We start from the raw sequence: 22177 nt of genomic DNA, 5'->3' as shown, positions 1-22177 counted from the left end.
TTGTTTTTATTCAATTAAATAACTTTTTAAATGATGCTGGTATTTTACAAAAGTATCAATCTGGTTTTAGGACGAACCACAGTACAGAGACAACCTTATTAAAAATTGTGAATGATTTAAGGTGTAATCTGGATTCACACAAGCTCTCAGTTCTTGTTCTATTGGATCTGACTGCAGCCTTTGATACAGTAGATCATCAAATTCTTCTATATAGATTAAAACACCTGGTTGGTCTTTCTGGTACTGTTCTTCTGTGGTTCAACTCCTATCTCACAGATAGAACCTTTATGGTAAGTATGGATACATGCACCTCGCAGATCCATGAAGCCAACTATGGCGTCCCCCAAGGCTCTATTTTAAGCCCCCTACTTTTTAATTTGTACATGTTGCCGCTTGGTGGAGTCATCAGGAGCCATGGGATAAGTTTCCACAGTTATGCTGATGACACACAGCTATACATCTCATTATCTCATGATGACCCCCCGGCCAATCACTGCACTTTTTAATTGCATTTCAGACATAAAGTCCTGGATGGCACAGAACTTTCTCCACTTAAACCAGGACAAAACAGAAGTTTTAATCATTGGACCGGAGGTTCAAAAAGAAAATACAATTCAGAAATTACAATCTCTGTCTTTAAAAGCTTCCAAAAAAGTAATAAGCCTGGGGGTTCTTTTTGACTCTGAGCTTACTTTTATTCCACATATCAAATATATAGTCAAAACAGGATTTTATCATCTAAAAAATATAGCCAGAGTCCGCCCTCTTCTCTCTTTTACTAGTACTGAGACTTTGATGCACGCTTTTATATCTAGCCGTTTAGACTACTGTAATGCACTGCTTTCTGGTCTCCCTAAGAAAAATTTATCCAGCCTTCAGCTGTTACAAAACTCTGCTGCTCGTGTGTTAACCAAGACCAGAAGGCAGGCTCATATTACACCTGTTTTAAAATCATTGCATTGGCTCCCTGTGCGTCTCAGGGTTGATTTTAAGATTCTTTTAATGGTTTTTAAACGTCTCAATGGTCTCGCACCATCTTATCTTGCAGAGCTGCTATTACCCTATGAACCCCCGCGGACACTAAGGTCCTCTGGCACTGGACTACTAACAGTTCCAATAGTCAGAACTCACACTTACGGTGAGGCTTCTTTCCAGTACTATGGCCCCCGTCTGTGGAATAGTCTGCCGGAGAACCTGAGGGCCGCAGAAAATGTTGTTGTTTTTAAAAGCAGGCTCAAGACCCATCTTTTTAACTGTATTTCCTGAACTGGTTCATTTCTGTTCAGTCTATACATTTTCCATACAATTTTATTTTATTTTATTTTGTGTGTGTGCTGTTTGCATTTATTTTGTGGGTTTATTGTTTATAATTCTGTACAGCACTTTGAGCTGCTTTTAGTATGAAGGGTGCTTTATAAATAAAATTGATTGATTGATTGACTGATTGATAGAATACAGAAGACTAGATTAATCTGCTGGAGCTGGAGAACAGTAATTAATGACACAGAGACTGAAATAGTTTTCTGATGGTACCGTGAATTATAATAAAAGAAAAAGCAATAACACAAATGTGTAAATAAATAACCAACAACAATAAACCAAATACCACAAAATATGTACAAATTGCTGCAGCAGTTATTGTTCTTAAGTTCACTTAAATACTATTGCAAAAGCCAGACGTCAAATCAATGCAAGCCCTTTTCAGAGAAAAAAAATAAGGAAAAGTCCATCATCAACTGGGCCAACGTTTGTAAAGTTTCGAATGTTCATAGAGTTTTAAGAGTTCATAAGTTGAAGCATGAAGAAATGTAGTTTGAAGAATCCAGTGTGTTGGAAGCTGTTTTTATGAGGCAAAACTAGTTTATGGAGATGGGGCCTTAGGCTGTATCAGCCTCCAACCAGACCATGGGAAGAGTTCAGTTGTAGGCTGGGATCCCGTACTTCCAGCTGTGCAGTTTGTTAGCTCACCATCCACAAACCTCCAAGCTGTTTGACAAGGTTTGAGGAAATCCAAGTTCATTCAAGTCCATCCAAGTCCACCTGGCCAATTCCAAGATAATATCAGACTTAAATGGATGAAAACATCCCTCTGTGTGTTAATCGTCTGATCTGGTAGTAGCCATCCACCTGCTTCCCCCATCCATCTGATTGAGAGGAAGTCAGTGCAGTTTCTACATTTCCTCCATGGCCACCATTGGTTAAACACAATCACATGACTTAATATATGTGAGGGGTGGAACTACTCTGTGAGCACATTACTTAAGGGGCATTCACAGAAAGCAGAAAGTGGTATTTTAAAGAACACATAGGTTTAGGGGAAATAAATAGATATATGTATAATTTTTACCCCAGGCTACACTACGTTCTCTGTAGAAGAGGAAACATGAGGGAGATTGGGGACTGTAAGGTTGTGGCAGAAGAGAGTATGGCCTGACAGCATCAGATGGTTGTGTGTAGAATGACTGTTGTGGTGAAGAATAGGAATAGAGTAACATCAGAGAAGACCAAATGGTTGAAGCTGAGGAAGGAAAAATGTGTTGAGCAGTTGCTGCTGGTTTTGGTTGTCAGCAGCAAACTGGTTGATCCACTCTGAGACGGTGCTATTTAAGAGACTGAGCTGAATACAGCTCCTCAGACTGAGGAAGTCTCTCGGATGAGAGACGAAACGTTTCTACATTTTTTTGTTGATTTGCTTTGTTTTGTTTTTTTAAATGTCCAGAGGACCAGATTTAACTTTTTTAGATGAGTAAAAGTAGCACAGGCAACGTTTCTAACAGTATGATGGAGTGAAGTTAATAATATTTTTTTTCCCACTACAATATAAATTGAGATGATTTAAAAACAGCTTTTTGACAGTATACAGATTAAAAGCAAAATTTGATTAAAAGTGGAAGAAACAACAGAAAGCTTTAAAATAATTCAAGCTTAAGGCATTGTACACCCAGAAAACTGTATTTTTGTGGATAAGCTAAGATTTTTTTTTTGCCATTTCAGACTTTGGTCCAAATGAAAATGGTATTTTAGAACCTCCTAAATGGTATTTATTGGAACTGGGTTTTAAAGGACGAAATAATTAAATACTACTTTTGAATTTTCAGCCAAAACACAACATTTAGTAAAACAATAATGTCATAGTTCCTCCTCCTGCCCATCCTACAACCAGAGAAATGACAGAAGACATGTTTCTGTTGCACATGCCAGCTTCTCAACTTCAGCAAAAATGTGTGTACAGTCATGATTTAATAAATAGGCAGGGATGAAGAACAAATTGCCTTGAATAGAGCAAAAACAAATTTATTACACCAAATAATTTTTGGCTAAAATAATTTTTAAGACTTTAGTGAAGTGGAGGTTCTAGCTATTTGTGTGTGGATGGAAACATTTCTGGAAATGGGACCTTGCAAGAAAACACAATTTCAGACAGACAGCTTGTGGACAGGGCTGAAGACCCTGAAGTGTTTGACAGCCAACTACAGACCGTCAGTGTTTTGAACAATACAGGAACATTTGACATTAAAGCTCTTCTCTGACATGCAGGCATTTAAAGAAATGCCTGACTGAATTTGATCAGGACCTGTCTGTGTGTGTGACAGCTCCGAGATCAGAACTAAATGAATTCATTATACTGACAGAGGAACGGGGGTGCAAGAAGAGTCATGTAAGCAGAGAATCCAATTGAATTCTTTGCTCCAGCTTTCACTCAACCCCACCCTCCATGTCTGACCCCAAAAGCAATAAACAAGTTTTCTCTATCTGTGGAGATCCTGCATAGTTGAGTTTGGTAAGAACAAGTGTAAACAGCATAGTTTAGACTCTTTTTACCAAATTTAAAGAACAAGATGGTGTAGTGTTGTTATTGTTCACAAATGATTTTGTTCTAGAAAACCATTCAAACAGATGACTTGTCTAAATTCAATTATGATAAAACAAACGGTCTGGATTGTAAATGTCAAATGATGGTAATAAATAGTTGTATGTAAAGCTGCAGCAGTAGCAGGTTTTTTTTTGTTTTTTTCACACTAATCTTCACGGTCATATCAGCAAGAAAGAATATTAAGCAGAAAGCATAGTCAGGATGTATAATGCTGTCCATACTGCTGCAGTCACAGTTGACCTGAGCACCTGAAGACTCCAATCTGCCTCTGCAGGAAACCGTTGCACTAATCCACAGTTTATTTCCTTCCCCGTTGTTGGGAATATAAACTCTACTTCATCACTGCTGTTGATTATACAGTGAGAAGAAAAACACAGATTAGGAGGAGGCTGACACCAACGTATAGATATAAGAAATATGAACGCAGGCAGAGATGGTACGGTGGAGAAGTTGATAGAGCTGCCGCCTCCCAGCGAGAAGTTCGCCGGATCAAATCCCAGCTGGGGAGCTTTCTGTGTGGTTTTCATGTTCTCTCCGTGCATGCGTGGGTTTTCTCTGGGTACTCCGGTTTCCTCCAACAGACAAAAAACATGCATGTTAGACAGATTGGTAACTAAATTGTCCCTATGTGAGAGAGTGAGAGACTGAATGATTGTTTGTCTTGTTTGTCTCTATGTGTCCCTGTGATGGACTTGCAACATGTCCAGTGTGTCTCCCACCTCCCGCACAATGACTGTTGGATATGGGCACCAGTGACCATCATGACCCGAAAAGGCAGAAGTGGGTAAAATATAATGGATGGATTGAATGCAGGCAGACCATGAGAGTGATGGAACATTTAAAACTACTAAATGTTACTGTATATCTGCATTCTGATATTTTATTGAGGGCAGAGTTCAACATCTCCACTTGGAGAAACTGTCCAAAACAAGGTTAACACAACAAGAACACCAAGATCTATTGTCAGTTCTTAGGGTCACTGGGATCTCCAGAGAATAAATCAGTCAAACACATACAGTCCAGGAAGACCATCCATCCATCCATTTTCTTTACCCGCTTATTCCATTTTGGGTCACGGGGGTCGCCGGTGCCCATGTCCAGCAATCATTGTGCAAGGGGCGGGGTACACCCTGGACGGGTCGCAAGTCCATCACAGGGCCACATAGAGACAAACGAGACAAACAAACATTCACTCTCTCACTCACACCTAGGGACAATTTAGAGTTACCAATCAGTCTAACATGCATGTTTTTGGTCTGTGGGGGGAAACTGGAGTACCCGGAGAAAACCCACGCATGCACGGAGAGAACATGCAAACTCCACCCAGAAAGTTCCCCTGGACCGGGGTTTGAACCAGGGACCTGCTCGCTGAGAGGCAGCAGCTCTACCAGTTGCACCACCGTGCTGCCGTGCAGGAAGACCATGTTGTAAAAATAGTAAAAAAAAAATGCAAACATAATCAAAAATGTTGTTGTGGCTTCTTTATTTCTAGTTTAACTTGACCTTTGACTCAACCAGCTGACACACAGAATCAGTACCTGCATTCGAACCATGCTCAGACTGATGAGAGCAGTGTATGAATTAACCAGTCACAATCATGAGAGCCACCTTGAGTCTTTTCATTTGAGGGCAGTCACATCCAAAACAGAAACGTGTTTCCCATTTCTTCGAATTTAAACATTATGTCGCCATCTCTACTGAGGATATAAATTACAATGAAAAGGGGTTCCTGCCACATATCCTGAAACAAACCATGTTACAAAATTCACCCATGCTGTGCCTCATGAGATAAAGAGTGAGAAGTGGAGCGACATTACTAAGCAACTGACCCATTATATACAACTGACTGGACTGGTGGCTTTAAGGGAAGGGAAGTCTGAGAGTGTCATCATTGTATGTTCCCATAAAATGGCTAAATTAGTTTTTTGCATTTAATGTAACCCATTGCACCTGAGATACATCCAGGTGGAGCAGTGGGCAGCTACTGTATGTAGGCGCCCAGAGAGTAATTGGAGTTTGGGGGTCTTGTTCAGAAACACCACGACATGTGGGAATGGCTGGGAGTCGAACTGTGACTTTCTGGTCCCAAGTCGGCTGCCCTACCTCTACTCCATCTCGGCCCTCAACTCGGCTTCCGTCATTTATCGGTAACTAATGACAACAGAGCTAACTTGGTCAAGTGGCTAAGGTTGTAATGTTTTAATCACAGACTTTGTGAGTGCAGTATTCAATTAGCTGATAAAAACTAATTAATGTAGTGATTCAAGTAGTTGAAAGTTATTGGATCAGAAAATGCATTTTTTTATGGTATTTCTCTATGGTTGAGTTTTCCCCTGAGGAACCCCTGAGGTTACAGGAGCGATTGAAAACCTCTGGCAAAAATAATATTTATATTTGTTTTTATGGACCGGCCTGCAGTTGTAGGAGTAGAAACAGAACAGGAGGGGGCTTGGCACACTGCCCTGAAGGGAGCCAGAGCTCATTGTGTGGGTGGAGCAGAGGTGTGGGCCAAGGGTCAAAGTTTTGGGCTGGTCAGTTTAATAATCTTTTATCCAGGCATTAGGAATGAGAGGAGGTCCAAGGAATCCAGCTTAAATATCAGAATGTCTGGGAGGATGGAGCTAAATGCTGCATTACAGTTTACAAAAAGCTTCCCCACATAGTTCTGCTGTTGTTCTGAGTGACAGCACAGAGTGCAGAGCTAAAGCAATGGCTTCTTCCATGGATCTATTTGCCTGATACGTGAACTGGTTTGGGTTGAAAGAAGAGGGGAATACCTTTGATGTGCTGAAGATCCAGTCTCAAAGCATTTCGTAATTATGGGTGTGAGTGCAACAGTGTGATATTTATGTTCCTTTTCCACCACTATTACTCAGCCCGTCACGGTTTGATCCCTAATTCCACCCGTACTTTTTAGCTGGTTCAAGGCTGATTCAGGACCTCTTTTCGTCCCTGCTTCTCTGGTGGTACCGTTTGAGCTGAGTCGGGACCGAAACGTGAATGCAAGACACTTATTGGTCAGGAGGAGGAGTCAATGGATCTCTCAGAAATTTTTCACCGATCCGCCATTTGAAATTTCTCAGAACTCGGAGCAGCGGCTGGATCTATTTTTAAGATTTTAAAAACAATAATGACAACACCGTGTTTAATGCTGAAGTCCAGGCGTTTTTTTGTGTTTGGTGACCGACGACAAAATTCGAGCGAGCGGAGTCACCGCGGAGGATCATACGAGCTGCCGACCTGTTGAAACACATGAGGCCAGACCCCGAGCCCCGGCCTCACGTGCTCACTAAGGTCAGATTCTGAGCCCTGGAAGACCGGGACAGAGAGTGGAAACATTTTTTTTTTTTTTTTACATTTTATATATAAAAAATAATGTTTTGTTTTTATCAGTGAAGAATTAAAAACAAATAAACGATACTGGCTTTATCATGAAATCCTGTTTTCACTTTGACTTTATTAAATAATCTGTAAATTAAAGTTAACTCAGCTGAAAAATCATAAAAAGACTAAATTATTGGATCTCTCTGGAATATTTTCCTCAAACATGTTTAAAGAAGAGAAACAGCCTTTAGTTTAACTTTATTCTAACCCACAGATGAACAAATCACAAAACAAGAATTACACTTTAAATCACTAAAATAAAACCTGTATACAAGAAACAAAAGCACATATCTAAATTGAACAATAAAAGTAGACACAATGAGTGCAAATACATCAAATGATGAAGAAAACATATATATTTTTTAAATATAAATGTTTTATAGGATCTGGTTCATCAGATTTAATTCAATTTATTTATATAGCAACAAGTCACAACAGAAGTCGTCTCAGGGCACTGAACAGAAACATCCATATTTAAAAATAATAATTTAACATTATTTATCTGAGGAGCAGCTTTGAGTTTAACTCATCGCAGAACTCTCACTCCTAATGATGAACTAAAGTTCATTAAAAGTTCATTAGCAGAATTTTGGATTCTGGACAGAACCGGTCCTGAAGTGCAGTGGAAATCAGGCTGATCTGAGCAGAGCTGAGTATTACTGGTGGAAAAGTGGAAAAGGGGCATTAAACTGGCTGCACGTGATTTATTTGGCACTGGGATGATTATGGCAGGTTTTAGGTATCGTTTTGTGCATGTCTATTGTACACTGAGCAGGAACAGTTCTCAGGATGCCATATAACAAAACTTTCACCACCAACTGTTATAAAGTAACAATTTTTAAATGCTGAACAGAAAAACGGTTTTAACAGTTGTCTGTAAAAAAATGTGCCTGTATTAAAGGACGTCAATGCAGACCCATGTAAATGATTATATTTCTTGTAAAGTGAACAGCAGTGGTGCAGTGCAGAGTGTGATGGAGCTGAGTGCTTTAGTCCACTCGTTAAAAATGAGTGCAGCGTCACTCTCGTGTGTCTGTGCAAGCTCCCACACATATCCAGCATCCTCCCGAGGAAAGCTGGGGATCTCTGCAAACACTGCAGGACATTACTGACGGAGAGCTCAGGCAGGCTGATGGGAGCTGGCACACCCTGTGGGTCCTGGCTGCAGCTCCTTCAGGAACAAACAGAGCTGCTCATCCTGCAGTCAGACTCTGATGGAGAGGCAGGGGAGGTCAACCCCAGAGCACGGTGCAGACTGAGTTGTATACTTTCTCCCCGAATCTTCTGGTGGAGTCCAAAACTGAGTGGTGAAGTGAAGGTTAGCTGAGACACAAGCATAGTTGATGCTGATTATGGAAAAATCATTGAGGCAATCGAGACCATGGATGACCTGAGGTAGAAGCTACTCTCTGCTGAGGCGACAGTCACAGGAAGAGCAGGCATTCCTCAGGGTAGTCTGCAGATTAGGACATGCTGTAGACGAGTTGGATCCACCTCATGACAACAGAGAGATTTCAAACTAAAATTGAAGTGAACTTGTTGGGGCAGCTGTGGGAGTGGTTAGAGCAGGCATCCTCCAACGGGAGAGTTGGGGGTTCGATTCCACCAGCAGTCGCACGTTGAAGTTCAAGTATCTTTATTGTCATTCGCATCACGTGTGGTACATGAGGTGAAGTGATTAAAAGTAAATTTGAAACACAGGTGCTGCTCATAAAATTAGAATACTGTGAAAAAGTTGACTTACTTCAGTAATTCCGTTCAAAAAGTGAAATTTGTGTATTCGTTTGTTACACACAGACTGATATATTTCAAATGTTTGTTTCCTTTAATGTTGGTGTTTATAACTGACAATTAAGCAACTGACAAATCAGCGACCTCAATTTGTCCTGAAGTGAACCCTTACCTGCAGAACTGCAGCGGCTTTGCATTACAAATGTTTTGCAGTCATTTCAATAATGAGTTTACATCTTTTGTTTCATGTTAATCTACTATAATAAACTGTAAAATATACCAGAATGCAGGAAATGGCATCTAATTTATCCATAATTCTCTGGGGTAGGACCCTCAGACGATAAAGGTTGGGGACCACTGCACTAAGGTATACGCTAAACCAACGCTAAAAGATCTGATTTACGCTAAACACTAATAATGTAAAACAATACGGCGTATCCACAGCAGCACGAACATGAGTCTGTCTGAGCAGATGGCTATGAATGAATACAGCAGCATGAGATAATCAGCAGCATGAGATAATCAGCAGCATGGATAATCAGCAGCAGTGACAGAAGTGGATAAAAGTGTCCCTGGACAAGACACTGAACTCCTCATTGCCTCCGATGTGTCCCATCGGTGTATAAATGTGGTCTAATGCACAAATTAATCTCTACAGATTCAGATTAGCTTTGTATAGATCTAGTAGAGTGCTGTGGGTAAATGAGGCACAGATTATGTTAAAGAGCTTTGAGTATCTTGACTAGATATGAAGGTGCTGTATAAGTACAGTCCAGTTACAGTCCAGTTTTTTAAAAATATTTTTGTGGATGAAAAGGAGGCGCTCCAGAGCACGCAGGTCACCAGTGGGCAGGCTGGGCAAGTTTTTTCTCTGCTCGTAATCTGAAAACTGTCCCACATTAAATAATGACTCCTCGACATGGAGCAAAAGGTCTGCACAATAAAATGATCTCGCAACAAAACCCAGAACAGCTGCACAAAGACGAGTTGGATCCACGTCATGACAACAGGAGAGATTTCAAACCAAAGTGGAGGTGAAGTCAAACACACACACACCCCCCCCCCCCCCCCCACACACACACAATTGTCACACAACTCATATTGTCTCCCTCACACACATTTTCTGACTCTCAGTGATCTTTTCACAGTTATTAATGCTCATGCTCACGGTCAGTATTTGCGACGCGTTGCCATCTAGCTGTATTCATGCCTATTCCCTGTTTGCTGAGATACACTCAGTGTAAACAGTGTTCGTATCAGTAAAACTAATTCATAATTATGTTTGATGTAAAAGTCAATAAACCAGCAAGTGTTTCTGATCTAAATACTGGAGTTGAATGCAGAACTTGAATGCAGGAAATATCTCTGAATGTATTTGGGGTATGGTGCCTGATTTTAGTTATGAGCATTAGTAACTGAACAGGTCAGTACAGACACCTTCAACCTTAACGTCACATTCAGACTACACACACTTTTACACATTGTCCCACTCACACACCATGACAGACATAAATCCTGCCAGACCTTCCCATACCACCCCCCGCACACACACACACACACATTCAGATGGGACTGGCAGCAGACACTGAGTGTGTGTTTCAGTGTGGACTGGTTTGGACATGCATGGAACATGTTTCATCTGTGCCTAAAATCTAAAAGAAGATGTTTGTTGTGAAATTTATCTCCATGAACAAACTGAATTTAAATGTAATGTGCTCCTCTGCTAAACGTGAAAACACACAACGCAGCGAGGACGAATGGTCGAAGTCTACATTTCATCTCTGAGCTGGCATTTGTCTGTCAGCAGGAATCAGATCAGAACCACCAGAGGCTCCATGGAGATGGGTCTGAATGATAATACCATGTTGCAGTCTAATCTTTCAGAACTTTTGATTATCACCAGCCACAGAGAGCTATAAAAAGACTTTCCAAAAGACTCCTACAATCCCAATATTGAAACAATATTTCATACAATGTAAATATAAAGAGGCTGTAATGATGTGCAAATTTTCTGAGCCCATATTTTATTCACAACGAAACAGCACATTTACTAAATAGTAAATTCTGATATTTTATGGAAAAAAAGTCTAAATAACTGAATGTTTGTGCTGACAGTCAGAGAGATGCTAATGTTGTAAGGACACTGTGTTGGATTTTAGAGAGTGGCGTTCATTTTGGATGTGGGGGCAGTAAATCTCTCCTTGCATTATTTTTAATATATTTAGTCACAAAATGCACAAAAGACCATAACCGCAGGTCCTTCCTCCCAGCAGCTGTTCGACTCTACAACCATCACTGCTCCCAACAAACTCAATAAGGATTAAATACATGCTGACCTCTGCTAAAACACACACTCTGCCTGTAATACTGCACTGTAAATAGTCTGTCCTTATCAATGTTCCAACACATATTGAACATTATTATTGATATTGTTTATCTTGTTTCTTTATATACTGTTTTTAACATTTACGAATTTTTGTGTGAAATCTTTTTATCTGTTGCTGCTGTTACGCTTGAATTTCCCATCTGTGGGACAATAAAGGCTGTTTCTATTCTATTATATTCTAGTCTAGTCTATTCTAGTCTAGTCTAGTCAAACTTCAATTCTGGACTACTTAGTAAAACCTTCAACAACTTTTTTGTTACAGTACAAAAAAACTTAAACTATCTGGATTTCTGTTTTTCGTGCAGCTGACAGATTTTCTTCTTAAAATGACTATTCTATTCACAGGGGATATAGTGAGAAGATTTCAGCTATAACTTATGAAGAATTGACAAACTACAAAACACCTGAAACTGAAACTCACCGAGAGAACGCTGAGATTTTGACAAAACGTAAAAGTTAAATGGAGACACACCTTTACGATAACCTTGAACATACACGTTTTTGTCGTTTAGAGTTAATAGTTTTTAATTCTAAGAATTAACCAACAGAAACAGCAAGTTGCACAGAGAGTGGGTTTCAAACAGGCTTCCCTCTCTATGCCGGCGAGTGTTTGGTTACATGCCATGTCGAACGTTTCTGAGCACTAATGATGAAAGTATTGACCCTTTTCCATAACTTTTCCATATCAGTACATTTTGACTTGGCTCGGTACGGTTCCAAGGCTTTTTCCACTAGCAATTTTTCATGGAACCAGCCCTTTTTTTCAGGACCCATTTCTCTGGGGTTCCAACCAGGCCGAGCTGGCACCAAAACGTGACGTCAGAACACTGTCAGTCACTGATTGTTCAGGGGGCGGAGTCACTGGTTGCTTGAGAAACTTTTCAAAATAACCAGATCTACTATTGGCAATAACTCAAACTCGGAGCAGCGGCTCAACCTATTTTTAAGATTTTAAAAACAATAATGACAACATCGTGGTCTAATGCTGAAGTCCAGACGTTTTTTGTGTTTGGTGACTGACAAAAAAATTCAGAGTGAACTAGTCACCGCAAAGGAGCATACAAGATGCCGACCTGCAGAAGCGTGCGAGGTCGGAACCCAAGTCCCGGCCTCACTTGCTACTTAAGGCTGGACCCCAAGCTTCTGAGCCCCAGCAGACTGGGGCGGACCGGGACGGACGGGTCTGGAACGGAGGGTGGAAATGATTTTTAAAAACATTTTATGTATATTAAAAAACTGGTGAGGTGTTCCGGACACGTCCCACTGGGAGGAGGCCCAGAGGAAGACCCAGGACACGCAGGAGGGACTATGTTTCTCGGTTGGCCTGGGAAAGCCTCGGGATTCCCCCGGAGAAGCTGGACCAAGTGGCTGGGGAGAGGGAAGTCTGGGCCTCCCTACTTAGGCTGCTACCCCCGCGACCCGACCCCAGATAGGCGGAAGAAAACGGATGGATGGATGGATGGATGGAAGATATTTTTAATACATCTTTATTGTCATCATATATACTGAAATGATACATCAGTGGTTTAGGGAAGGGAAAGTAACAGCCTTGAGCATGAACTTTGTTTTCTTCACACATTGTATGCTGTCGCTCCAGAGCTGGACATAAACAGACTGTAGGTCTGCTTCGATTACTTTGCCAGAGAATCATCTGAAACACATACACAACATGTATTACTAAACCGTATTTAATCGACATTTACATACTTTTACACTCGGCTCCCTATAGTAGATTAGCATTAGCTTACACTATAATAGATTAGCATTAGCTTACCCTCACACGTCGTCTAGCTCGCATCTTTATGGCTTCCCACACTCTCCCGTTCTTCTCCAGTCTTTCGCCTCGCTGCCCGCAGCCTTTTCTGGGTCTCTTCTCTTTGGCGTTTGACAAAAAGCCACAGACTGAGCAGAATGTCCAATAAAGTTACAAGATCTTGTTGTGTATCTTCAGTGTCTTCTTCTTCTAATACGTTTAGTGATGGATAGTAAATAGCTTAATGGAGCACTACTTCCACCAGCTGGTGAGGCAAGTTGGATTCTGGACATGCTCACTAGAACTGGTACTGAAGTTTAAATGGAAAAGCAACATGTGCCAAGCTGAGCCGAGTTGAACTGTTCTGAGCTTTTGCTATGGAAAAAGGGCATATGCTACATGTTAGAAACAAATGTTCTGTGGAGGTTGGAAGCTGGACTTGGAGATGATGAATTAGCTCTGACGTCTCCCCCACTTGCAGTGATATGGTCACATGTGAACAAGCAAAGATGTTGTTCATTTAATACAAGCCATCACCTTCATGTGGTGCTGGGGGTTCTGTTGGGGTGTCAAAAAGACCTCTTTGGATAGTGGTAGGAGAAACACTGTGAACCTCTACCCAAATTTACATCTGAGATATTCAGAATTTCTAAGCTGCTATTTCTTACCAGTTTCTCGTATTGACCTGTTGCCATTTAACCTAAATAGTTAGAAAAATACTTTCCCAGTATTTTTTTACCACTGTTCCAGTTTTTTTTAGTTATGTTGCTGCCATAACCTTTGGTTTACAGTAGTCCCTCCTTAATCGCGAGGGATCCGAAGCCCTGCGATAAGTAAAAAAACATAAAGTAGGACAACAACAACCCAGTCTGCCAAGCTCCTGGTAGCTGCGGACAGCCATCTGTAGGTGCCAAAAGATGATCCTATCCTTCCGCTGTCATGAGTCATCTTTCTGCTAGTTCCAGGATCTCAGTGGTCAGGCACTCGAGCACAGCTGGCAGGTAGATGAGAAAGCGTCCACAAAACATCCTTTTCAACTCACTCGAGATTTGGGGCTGTAGTTGAGATATTATTTGAGCCGTTGAGATGTTAATCAGCTGCTGTTGGTTGTAGAAAACTGCCTTGTTGCTATGGTTACGCATCATAACAAATGTCCAAAACTAAAAAAGTTTCAGTAAAAATCCTTTCAGCTGCACAACATCCGATACCAGAGGAAACAATCATCCAAAAAAATTGTGCTTTACATCCATAAAAAGATGAATTGAAGTTTCCAAAAGCAAAATCTCAAAATGAATGTAACAGAGCTGCCCCAACATGCAGCCACCTTGAGCGGCGCAATTCTAGAACTATATGGCAGGGATGGGTTAATTTAATCAAAATAGAATAGTCTTTTGTCCCTTTAAATGTGTTCATAGCACTACAATGTTATAGTTGTTTTTCTGTGAGTATGTCCAGGTTAGGAATGCGCAATATAAATGGTATATGGTAGAAACGATAGAAATTTAGCCTACAATAGAGATCTGTCTTCTACCAGCTAACCGCAGTAATGCTGTATCTGATGTAAAATCAGAGTTGTCAGTTTAATCGTTACTTTTTTTTAGTTGAAAACTGTGCGTAAGTGGTGCTCAAGTGTAAAGACAGCCCTGTCGGATTTAATCATTACTTTTTTTAGTTAAAAACTGTGCGCAAGTGGCGTTAAAGTCTTTTATTCGAGAGCTAAGTAGCGAAGCTACAAGCTAACTACAGCCGGCTTGCCGTAGTGTTGCCGTATTCTGACGCATTCGCAAAATGATGTGTTCCATCGAAAGGTTTTTTTTTTTTGGTCGAAAGTTAAAGTAAGCGTTGGTCAGCTTTAGAGAAACCTGCTCTCTGATCTGTGAGAAGAACGCTGTGTTGTGTGATTTCACTGCGAGACCCTCTGGTCAAAGCCACAGACTCATTTTGTGTCAGCTCCATTAAAGAAGAAAGAGTCGCCCACTAGAGGTTTGGAGGGTGAAGTGTTTCAGTGTAAAAATGCTGCTCTGTTGCTGTTCATTTCTTAAGTAAAACTGGAAACTGTTAAAAGTTAACATTTTCTTTTGTTTAAAACATATGGCTAAAACTACATTTGATATCTTTTGCACTGTTTTGCACTACAAGAAAGAAGCCTAATACTTGATTTGTTTATTATTTAAAAACTCTCTGGACCTAGTAGTGGAATTTTCTTAATTCAAAATATAATGGCAAAAGGACACCCTATGCTTTTTTTTAGCAAGTTTTATACCAAAAACATATTGCGATATATATTGTTATCGCCACCCTTCACAATACATATCGTGATATGAATTTTATGCCATATCGCACATTCCTAGTCCAGGTGTTTTCAAAGTGTCTATTTGGAGACTCTAAATGAAGCTCAGCGTGAGAAGAATGTAACTCCTGAATGCTTCAACACGCAGTCATCAGTGAGGCTCTAATGAAAGCAGAGAAGAGGAGGAACCATGTTCTAAAGCTACATTCACTGTCAGCATGACTGAAATACAGCAAATCATACATAAACTGCTGAGGACACAGAAAAAACACACACCTTCCTCAGATAAAAGACAACTTTTTTTTTTTTTTTTTACTTAAAAGACAACTTTTTTTTTTTTTTTTTACTTTTTAAAGCATTTACATCTAAACAAGATGTAAACAAAGTGCAGCTGGATCGAAAAGTTCCCACTTACTTTAGAAGAACAAAATGCCGTCCTTCAGAAAGAAAATCTGATTCCACTGAGTCCAAAGAAGCATTATCACTCACTGTTATCATACATGTCCTCATCAGAAATATCAGTCTGTTCTCCTGAGAAACTCCACCACCTCCCCACAGCTAGATCGGCTCTTTTCTGCACTTTTTGCTATTTTTAGTTGGAAAAAGACTCTAAACAGTCTCTAGTTCTTTTCTGCACACACATGTGAAGGTTGCAATGTTTAGGAGTGGATTTCCTTCAGTCGTTGAAGAACCTACCCACTCATGCTGCACGTTGCCATGATAGGAGTTTGATTGGCGATCAGCCTGTAGCGTGAGAATCAGAGTCCAGGGTGATAAGGTCGGACCTGTGTGCAAAAGAGTCGAGGTGTGTCTGCTCAGATGACATGAAGCTCCATGGATATCTGACAGTCTGTCAACAGATGGGTCCAACTGGTCAGAAAAGGTGCCAATCAAAAGGGCCTTCACAGCCATTCTGACTCCCTGGTGTTTAAACGTGAAATCCCAGCAGAATGTACGAAGCTCTGGACTCAAATGTGCATCCAAATTATAGAATTGCGCCGCTCCAGGTGTCTGCATGTTGGAGCAGCTCTTTTACTTTCATTTTGAGATTTTGCTTTTGGAAACATTAATTCCTCTTTTTCTGGATGTAAATCACATTTTTTGGATGATTGTTTCCTCTGGTATCGGACGCTGTGCAGCCAGAAGGATTTTTACTGAAACTTTTTTAGTTTTGGACATTTGTTATGATGCGTAACCATGGCAATAAGGCAGTTTTCTACAACCAACAGCAGCTGATTAACATCTCAAAAGCTCAAGTAATATCTCAACTACAGCCCCAAATCTCAAGTGAGTTGAATTGATGTTCTGTGGATGCATTCTCATCTACCTGCCAGCTGTGCTCGAGTGCCTGACCACTGAGATCCTGGAACTAGCAGAAACACGGCTCATGACAGCAGAAGGACAGGATCGTCCCTCAGCACCTACAGTTTGCTGTCCGCAGCGATGAGGAGCTCGACAGTCTGCTGGGAAGAGTGGCCATCACTCTGGGAGTTCTGTCCAGCATTCGGGCGGTTCTACAGCCCGAGGGGAACCGAGAGGCCAGCTGAGTCTGGGTGGACGGATCGGACGGCATCTGCAGCCAGTTTCTTAGGATCCACTGTGGGATGGACATTTACAAGAGATCCTTCCTGTCTACAGCCATCAGTATCTATAACATCTCTTAATGAAATGAGGATCACGAGTTACAACAACAAATAATTTCCCTCTGGGATTAATAAAGTATTTTTGACTTGAATTTATTTTTTTAAATGGCACATGGGCGCTCATTAAGGGACTTAACGTTCAGAAATGAATTAACAGAAGTAGAACAACATCTCAGTCAACTCCTCTCAAGAATGTTGCAACAGCTAAACAAACTCTGCAAACACAAAAATAATTAGAACTCAGCTAAATTTACAGATAATGAGCTAAAATCTAGTGTGGTAGTTGTCAAACGTTATCCCCATCACATACTCAGAGTGAGCAAAATCTTTGTTTTACACTTTGCATTTTAGTGCTAGAGTCAACTTTGTCTTTCTGTTAGCAAAATATCTCTGCTTGGCCATTAATAAAAACATATATTTAATACCAGAATGTAGTATTCTGTTGTGTTGCTGCAGCTATTTGCAGTTATAAACCTTATGCACAGCTCATGATGAGGCGCTACAGTCAGTCCACTTCAGAGAGCAGCGAGACCAAACATCCAACTGTAGACAGATGTGCACCATTCATGACAATATGTGAGGACATCTCAGAATAAGTAGTTTCACACAACGGTTGTGGCTGAGTGGTTAGAGCAGTCGTCCTCCAATGCAAGAGTTGGGGGTTCGAATCCACCAGCAGTCACATGCCGAAGTGTCCCTGGGCCTGACACTGAACCCCTCATCGCCTCTGATGTGTGTCCCATCAGTGTATGAATGTGATTAGCTCTGATTAGTCTCATTAGAATGATTTGTTCCATTAGCTTTGTAGAGATCTAGTAGAGTGCTCTATGAATGGGTAAATGAGGCACAGATTGTGTTGTAAAGATCTTTGAGTATCTCGATAAGACAGAAAGGCGCTATACAAGTACAATCCATTTACAACACTGCGCAGTGGAACTTCAGCACAAAAACATAAAAAAGTGTCAAATCAAATATGACGAACTGTGAGCGAATCAAAAAATAAAATAAAATACAATAATTTTACACTATCCTTATTATATATGTTGAAAATTCACCAAAATCCATAAAATACACCACATAAGATCACATGTGTCCATACCCGCTCACACACACACACACACACACATCATATTCACGTTAGTCAATCATAGGCCTGTCACGATAACATATTTTGCTGGGCGATTGTCTCAGAAATTATTGCGATAAACAATAATATTGTTTGAAATTTGACAATAATTTGTAATTATTGTCAAATTTAAAAAGAAATGTTGGTTAATTTGTTTTGAGTGCAGTACCTTTTTACACCACAGGATGGCAGTATAAGACAGTTTGAACCGAAGGATGGATAGTGAGGGAGCGAGCAGCGTGTCTCTTTAAGAAAATGGGAGCGAGGCCCCTTGACGTGACATGGGCTGTCTCTCCTTCCTGTTTTTCGGTTCTCAAAATGGCGGATGCTCTGTGTGGTTTGAGCTCTTTAGCATAGCATTTTTCACACAAAGCTTTTAATTTTAAAAAATCAGTAAACAAGTTATCAGCTTCTTTTTTTGCAGAAAAAAAAAAGTTTTACACGAAGGCACGGGTTTCAACCGTAAATTTTGGAGCTTTGACAAGCTGTTAGTTTAGCTTGTAGCTTAGCTTCTCAGCTTAGCTGCTTTAAACAATTCAAAAACATGATTTTGGACGTTTAAAATGGATTTTAAAGCGAAAAGAGAAAGGGGGGGGGGGGGTCTGTTAAGAGTTGAGCCTATTGTCATCCAGTGTCCAGTAGAAAGAGACACAAAGAAACAATAAAGCTGATAAATGAAAATAAGGTTGATAATTTTCACTTATCATGCGATTAATTGATTTATTGTTTATTGCGAAAGGCCTAGTCAATCAAGCTTCATTTCTATAGCACCTTTCATACAAATCAAATGTAATTCAAAGTGATTTACAGCAGAAAACAGTCAATATGGTGCGAGAACTGAAATTTTCATCATGTAACCACGTTCAGAAGAACAAAGTTCTGATGTCTGATGCACACCACCTTTTAGTATTCAACATTTCTGCAGGGAATTTCAGGCTTTTTCTCAAGACACCTCAAGACGGGACTTAGACGGACTGAAGACTTCTGGTCTCCTCAGAGTGAATTCTGCACGGGCTGAGGCAGCAAGGAGGGTCAAAGCCAACCCACCCCTGATCCTCCTTTGTGCCGTGAAGCAACGTAGAACCAGCGTTAAAACGATCAACATGTGAAAAGTAAGCCGGTGCTGCAGCTCAGTGATGTGATGAATTGACGACGTCTGGTCCGTGTGACCACCCGTTGGCAGGATTAAACGACAGGTTTATTACTAAAGGATGATTAATGATGACACACAGGAAGCTCATATTTCATTTAAAAAATCTGGTTAAGCACAAAGAGGACGACTAAACTGAGCTAATTCATCATCATTTGAAGACGATACAAGAGAGACGTCCGTCACACATTTAATACGCTCTGCTTCACAGCTCTCCTGGTCCTGTGACGCTCGCTTCATTTGTGGAGGCTCAGGTCTCTGCAGGACGGCTCCATCAGTGATTAATGAACGTCCAGAGGCAGCATCGAGACGACCGGACTGTGCTGCCAAGTCAAAGACCTGTTGCATGAAACAGCTTCTAGTTAAGTGTTCTTATCAAACCAGGGAAATAAAACTCGTGTTTCAGTTCCAGTGGTTGTGTGTCACTGAACACGTGTGTGTTGTGTCACAGACAAACGTTCTCCTGTCAGTCATACACATCTGCATAAACCTTAATACTCTGACATGTCCTGCTTGTCTCGTCTGAACGTCCAGGAGGACCACTGGTCCCCCCCCCCCCACACACACACACAGTCCTCCACCATTCAAGCTGCAGAACAGTCTCCTGAGATCAGAAGCGCGGACAACAAGATTTCTGCATGAACGAACCACTGAGTCACGTGGGATCAAAGCAGGTGCTCAAACCACCTGGAGAGCAAGGTAACAATGGAACCATCCTTAAAACTACCCCCCCCCCCCCCCACACACACACACACACACACACACACGCGTGCGACATGGAATCAGCAGAAAGGTTCTGTTTGACGTGTGTCTGATAAAACCCAGACCACCAGTCAGTTCTGCCTGTCTGGATGCAGGAAATAGACGGAGCCTCTCTGAACCATCATTCGGCTTTAAAGGAGAGCTGCAGCAATTAGACTGAGGCAGACAAGCCCCACAAAGCTTCTGCTTAACAAAGCTCGGCACCAGAACGACTTCTAGCTCCATTCATCATGACATCTCTGAGCAGAACCACGAGGAACCGGTCAGGTCCTCCTGGTTCCTGATGACTCCTGCTGTTTGTTTGCAATGAACACCCAACTTTAACACCAGAACCTCCTGTGTGGGTCAAAGATCTGCTCACACTTCTGACCCTTCAGAGGGGGGGGGGAACCAGCCCACACAAAAGCATCAGTACCTCCTGGTCCTCCATGTCCTGCTCCTGGCTGTCTGAGGGCTCCAGAGCCCGCAGGAACCACCACTGGATCTCCAGGTACACGGAGGCAGTCCCACTCTGGAAGGCACACGCCATCTGGATGTTCTGCCCCTCCTTCACCGTCATGTTGGAGGGCAGCTCTGTGAAGCCACCTGGGGGGGGAGAGGGGGGGTTAAACAGTGCTGCTGGATGAAAACACACAGACACACTCCTCCTCTGTCTGTAGGATGGTCTGGATTATTGGACATGATATAGACCCCCCCCCCCCCCCCCATACTGACTGACCGAGTTCACACGACATTAATTTTGAGTGACTCTGTGGTCTTTTAGCTGTGGTTCGGCTGTTCCTGTCCATGACAACAGCTCCCGTTTCCTCTAAAACCAAAGGTTTCTGAATCCTGGTCGAGTGGAGCAGGGGAGCGTGCCCCTCCCCACAGAGGTATGAACTCACTAGGTGACCCCCCCCCCCCCAACCCCCCAGCTGCAGCCAGAGGTGGACCGGCAGATTAGTTAACATTAGTTGATAGTAAAGTTTTGTTGGCACTGCTCGATCCAAACCGAGGTTCCTGTACTCACCTGATGGATGGAACTGTTTTAATTCTCATCACTGGGTCTCCTGAAGACCAGCATCAGTGTTGCCAGATAAACGCTAACTTTTATGTCCACCTTCTTTCCTGTACACATGCACAGTACACCCCCCCCCCCCCCCCCCCCCCCCACCACCACCAAAAACAAACAAACAAACAAACAAAAAGCCAGCACATGTGATTGTTTAGGTCAAAATACAGTAACTTTAAACTGACATATTCTTCATTTGCTATCTGGCAACCCTGCCTGGCAGTCATGTAAACGAGGTTTTTATGTTGGGGGGGGGGGGGGGGGGTCAGGTTTTACCTCAATACTGGACCCGAAATGATAAAAAGTGAACCGGTTTGGTCTGTGCGCGCGTGAGCTTTCAGCACGCGCACATCATCGGGCTCAGATCGGTTCGGTTCTGACAAACAGCTGACACCTGTTCGTTACCTCATGTCAGCATCAGACATGGGATCGAACCGGTTCTGTCTCTGCGCACTTTATGGGGGAGGGGAGGAGAACCCCCCCTCCCCCCCCAACCCACCCCCCATCACACTGACGGTTCGGAACCACGCGCCTCTTACCTTCAAAGGAGAAGCCGAGCTGAGCCCAGAACCCGAACAGGAGGAGCAGTCCAACGGTGTCATGACAGGTCCGCATAGTTCCAGCTCAGAGGAGGGAGGGGGGGTCTTAGTTCACATGAGACGGAGGACTGGACCAGGTTTACCCCCCAGGAAGAAGAGAAAGCCGAGCGGAGGCACTCAGACGGTCTGTGAGGGAGCAGGTCTACAGGAGGTCCTCCTCACGGGGGGAGACATGTTGCTCAACTTGTCCTCCTCCTCTGCTCCGTGGCTCTGATGGAGCTTATTTGAATGGAGGGACCAACAGAGTTGCAGTCTCCTCCTCCTCCCTCTTCTCCTACTGCGCCTCCAGAGCACGCCACTCAGCCCCCCCCCCCCCCCCCCCACACACACACACACACACACACACCTCTTCTTATCCATCCCCTCACCACCCAGATTCACTTTAAACAGAAAAGCAAAACAACAATCTTCAAGGATTCAAGGTTCTT

At 42.1% G+C, this 22177-nt stretch overlaps 1 protein-coding gene across 1 annotated transcript in view; it reads right to left on the bottom strand.

The window, feature by feature from the left end:
* Positions 1 to 21765, bottom strand: part of vstm2a (V-set and transmembrane domain containing 2A) — a 115133-nt gene extending 93368 nt beyond the window's left edge. The window contains exons 1-2 of the mRNA XM_037694397.1: positions 21690 to 21765; positions 20515 to 20684 (exon numbers count right to left, since the gene is read on the bottom strand). Of these exons, the coding sequence (XP_037550325.1) occupies positions 20515 to 20684; positions 21690 to 21765 (246 nt within the window). The remainder of the gene's footprint in view (positions 1 to 20514; positions 20685 to 21689) is intronic.
* Between the last annotated feature and the right edge of the window lie 412 nt (positions 21766 to 22177).

The sequence above is a fragment of the Nematolebias whitei genome, chromosome 20, assembly GCF_014905685.2.
Source record: "Nematolebias whitei isolate Nwh7 chromosome 20, NemWhi1, whole genome shotgun sequence".
Classification (NCBI taxonomy): domain Eukaryota; kingdom Metazoa; phylum Chordata; class Actinopteri; order Cyprinodontiformes; family Rivulidae; genus Nematolebias; species Nematolebias whitei.
The sequence above is the reverse complement of the archived record's forward strand: the minus strand, read 5'-3'. Positions and strand labels throughout refer to the sequence as shown.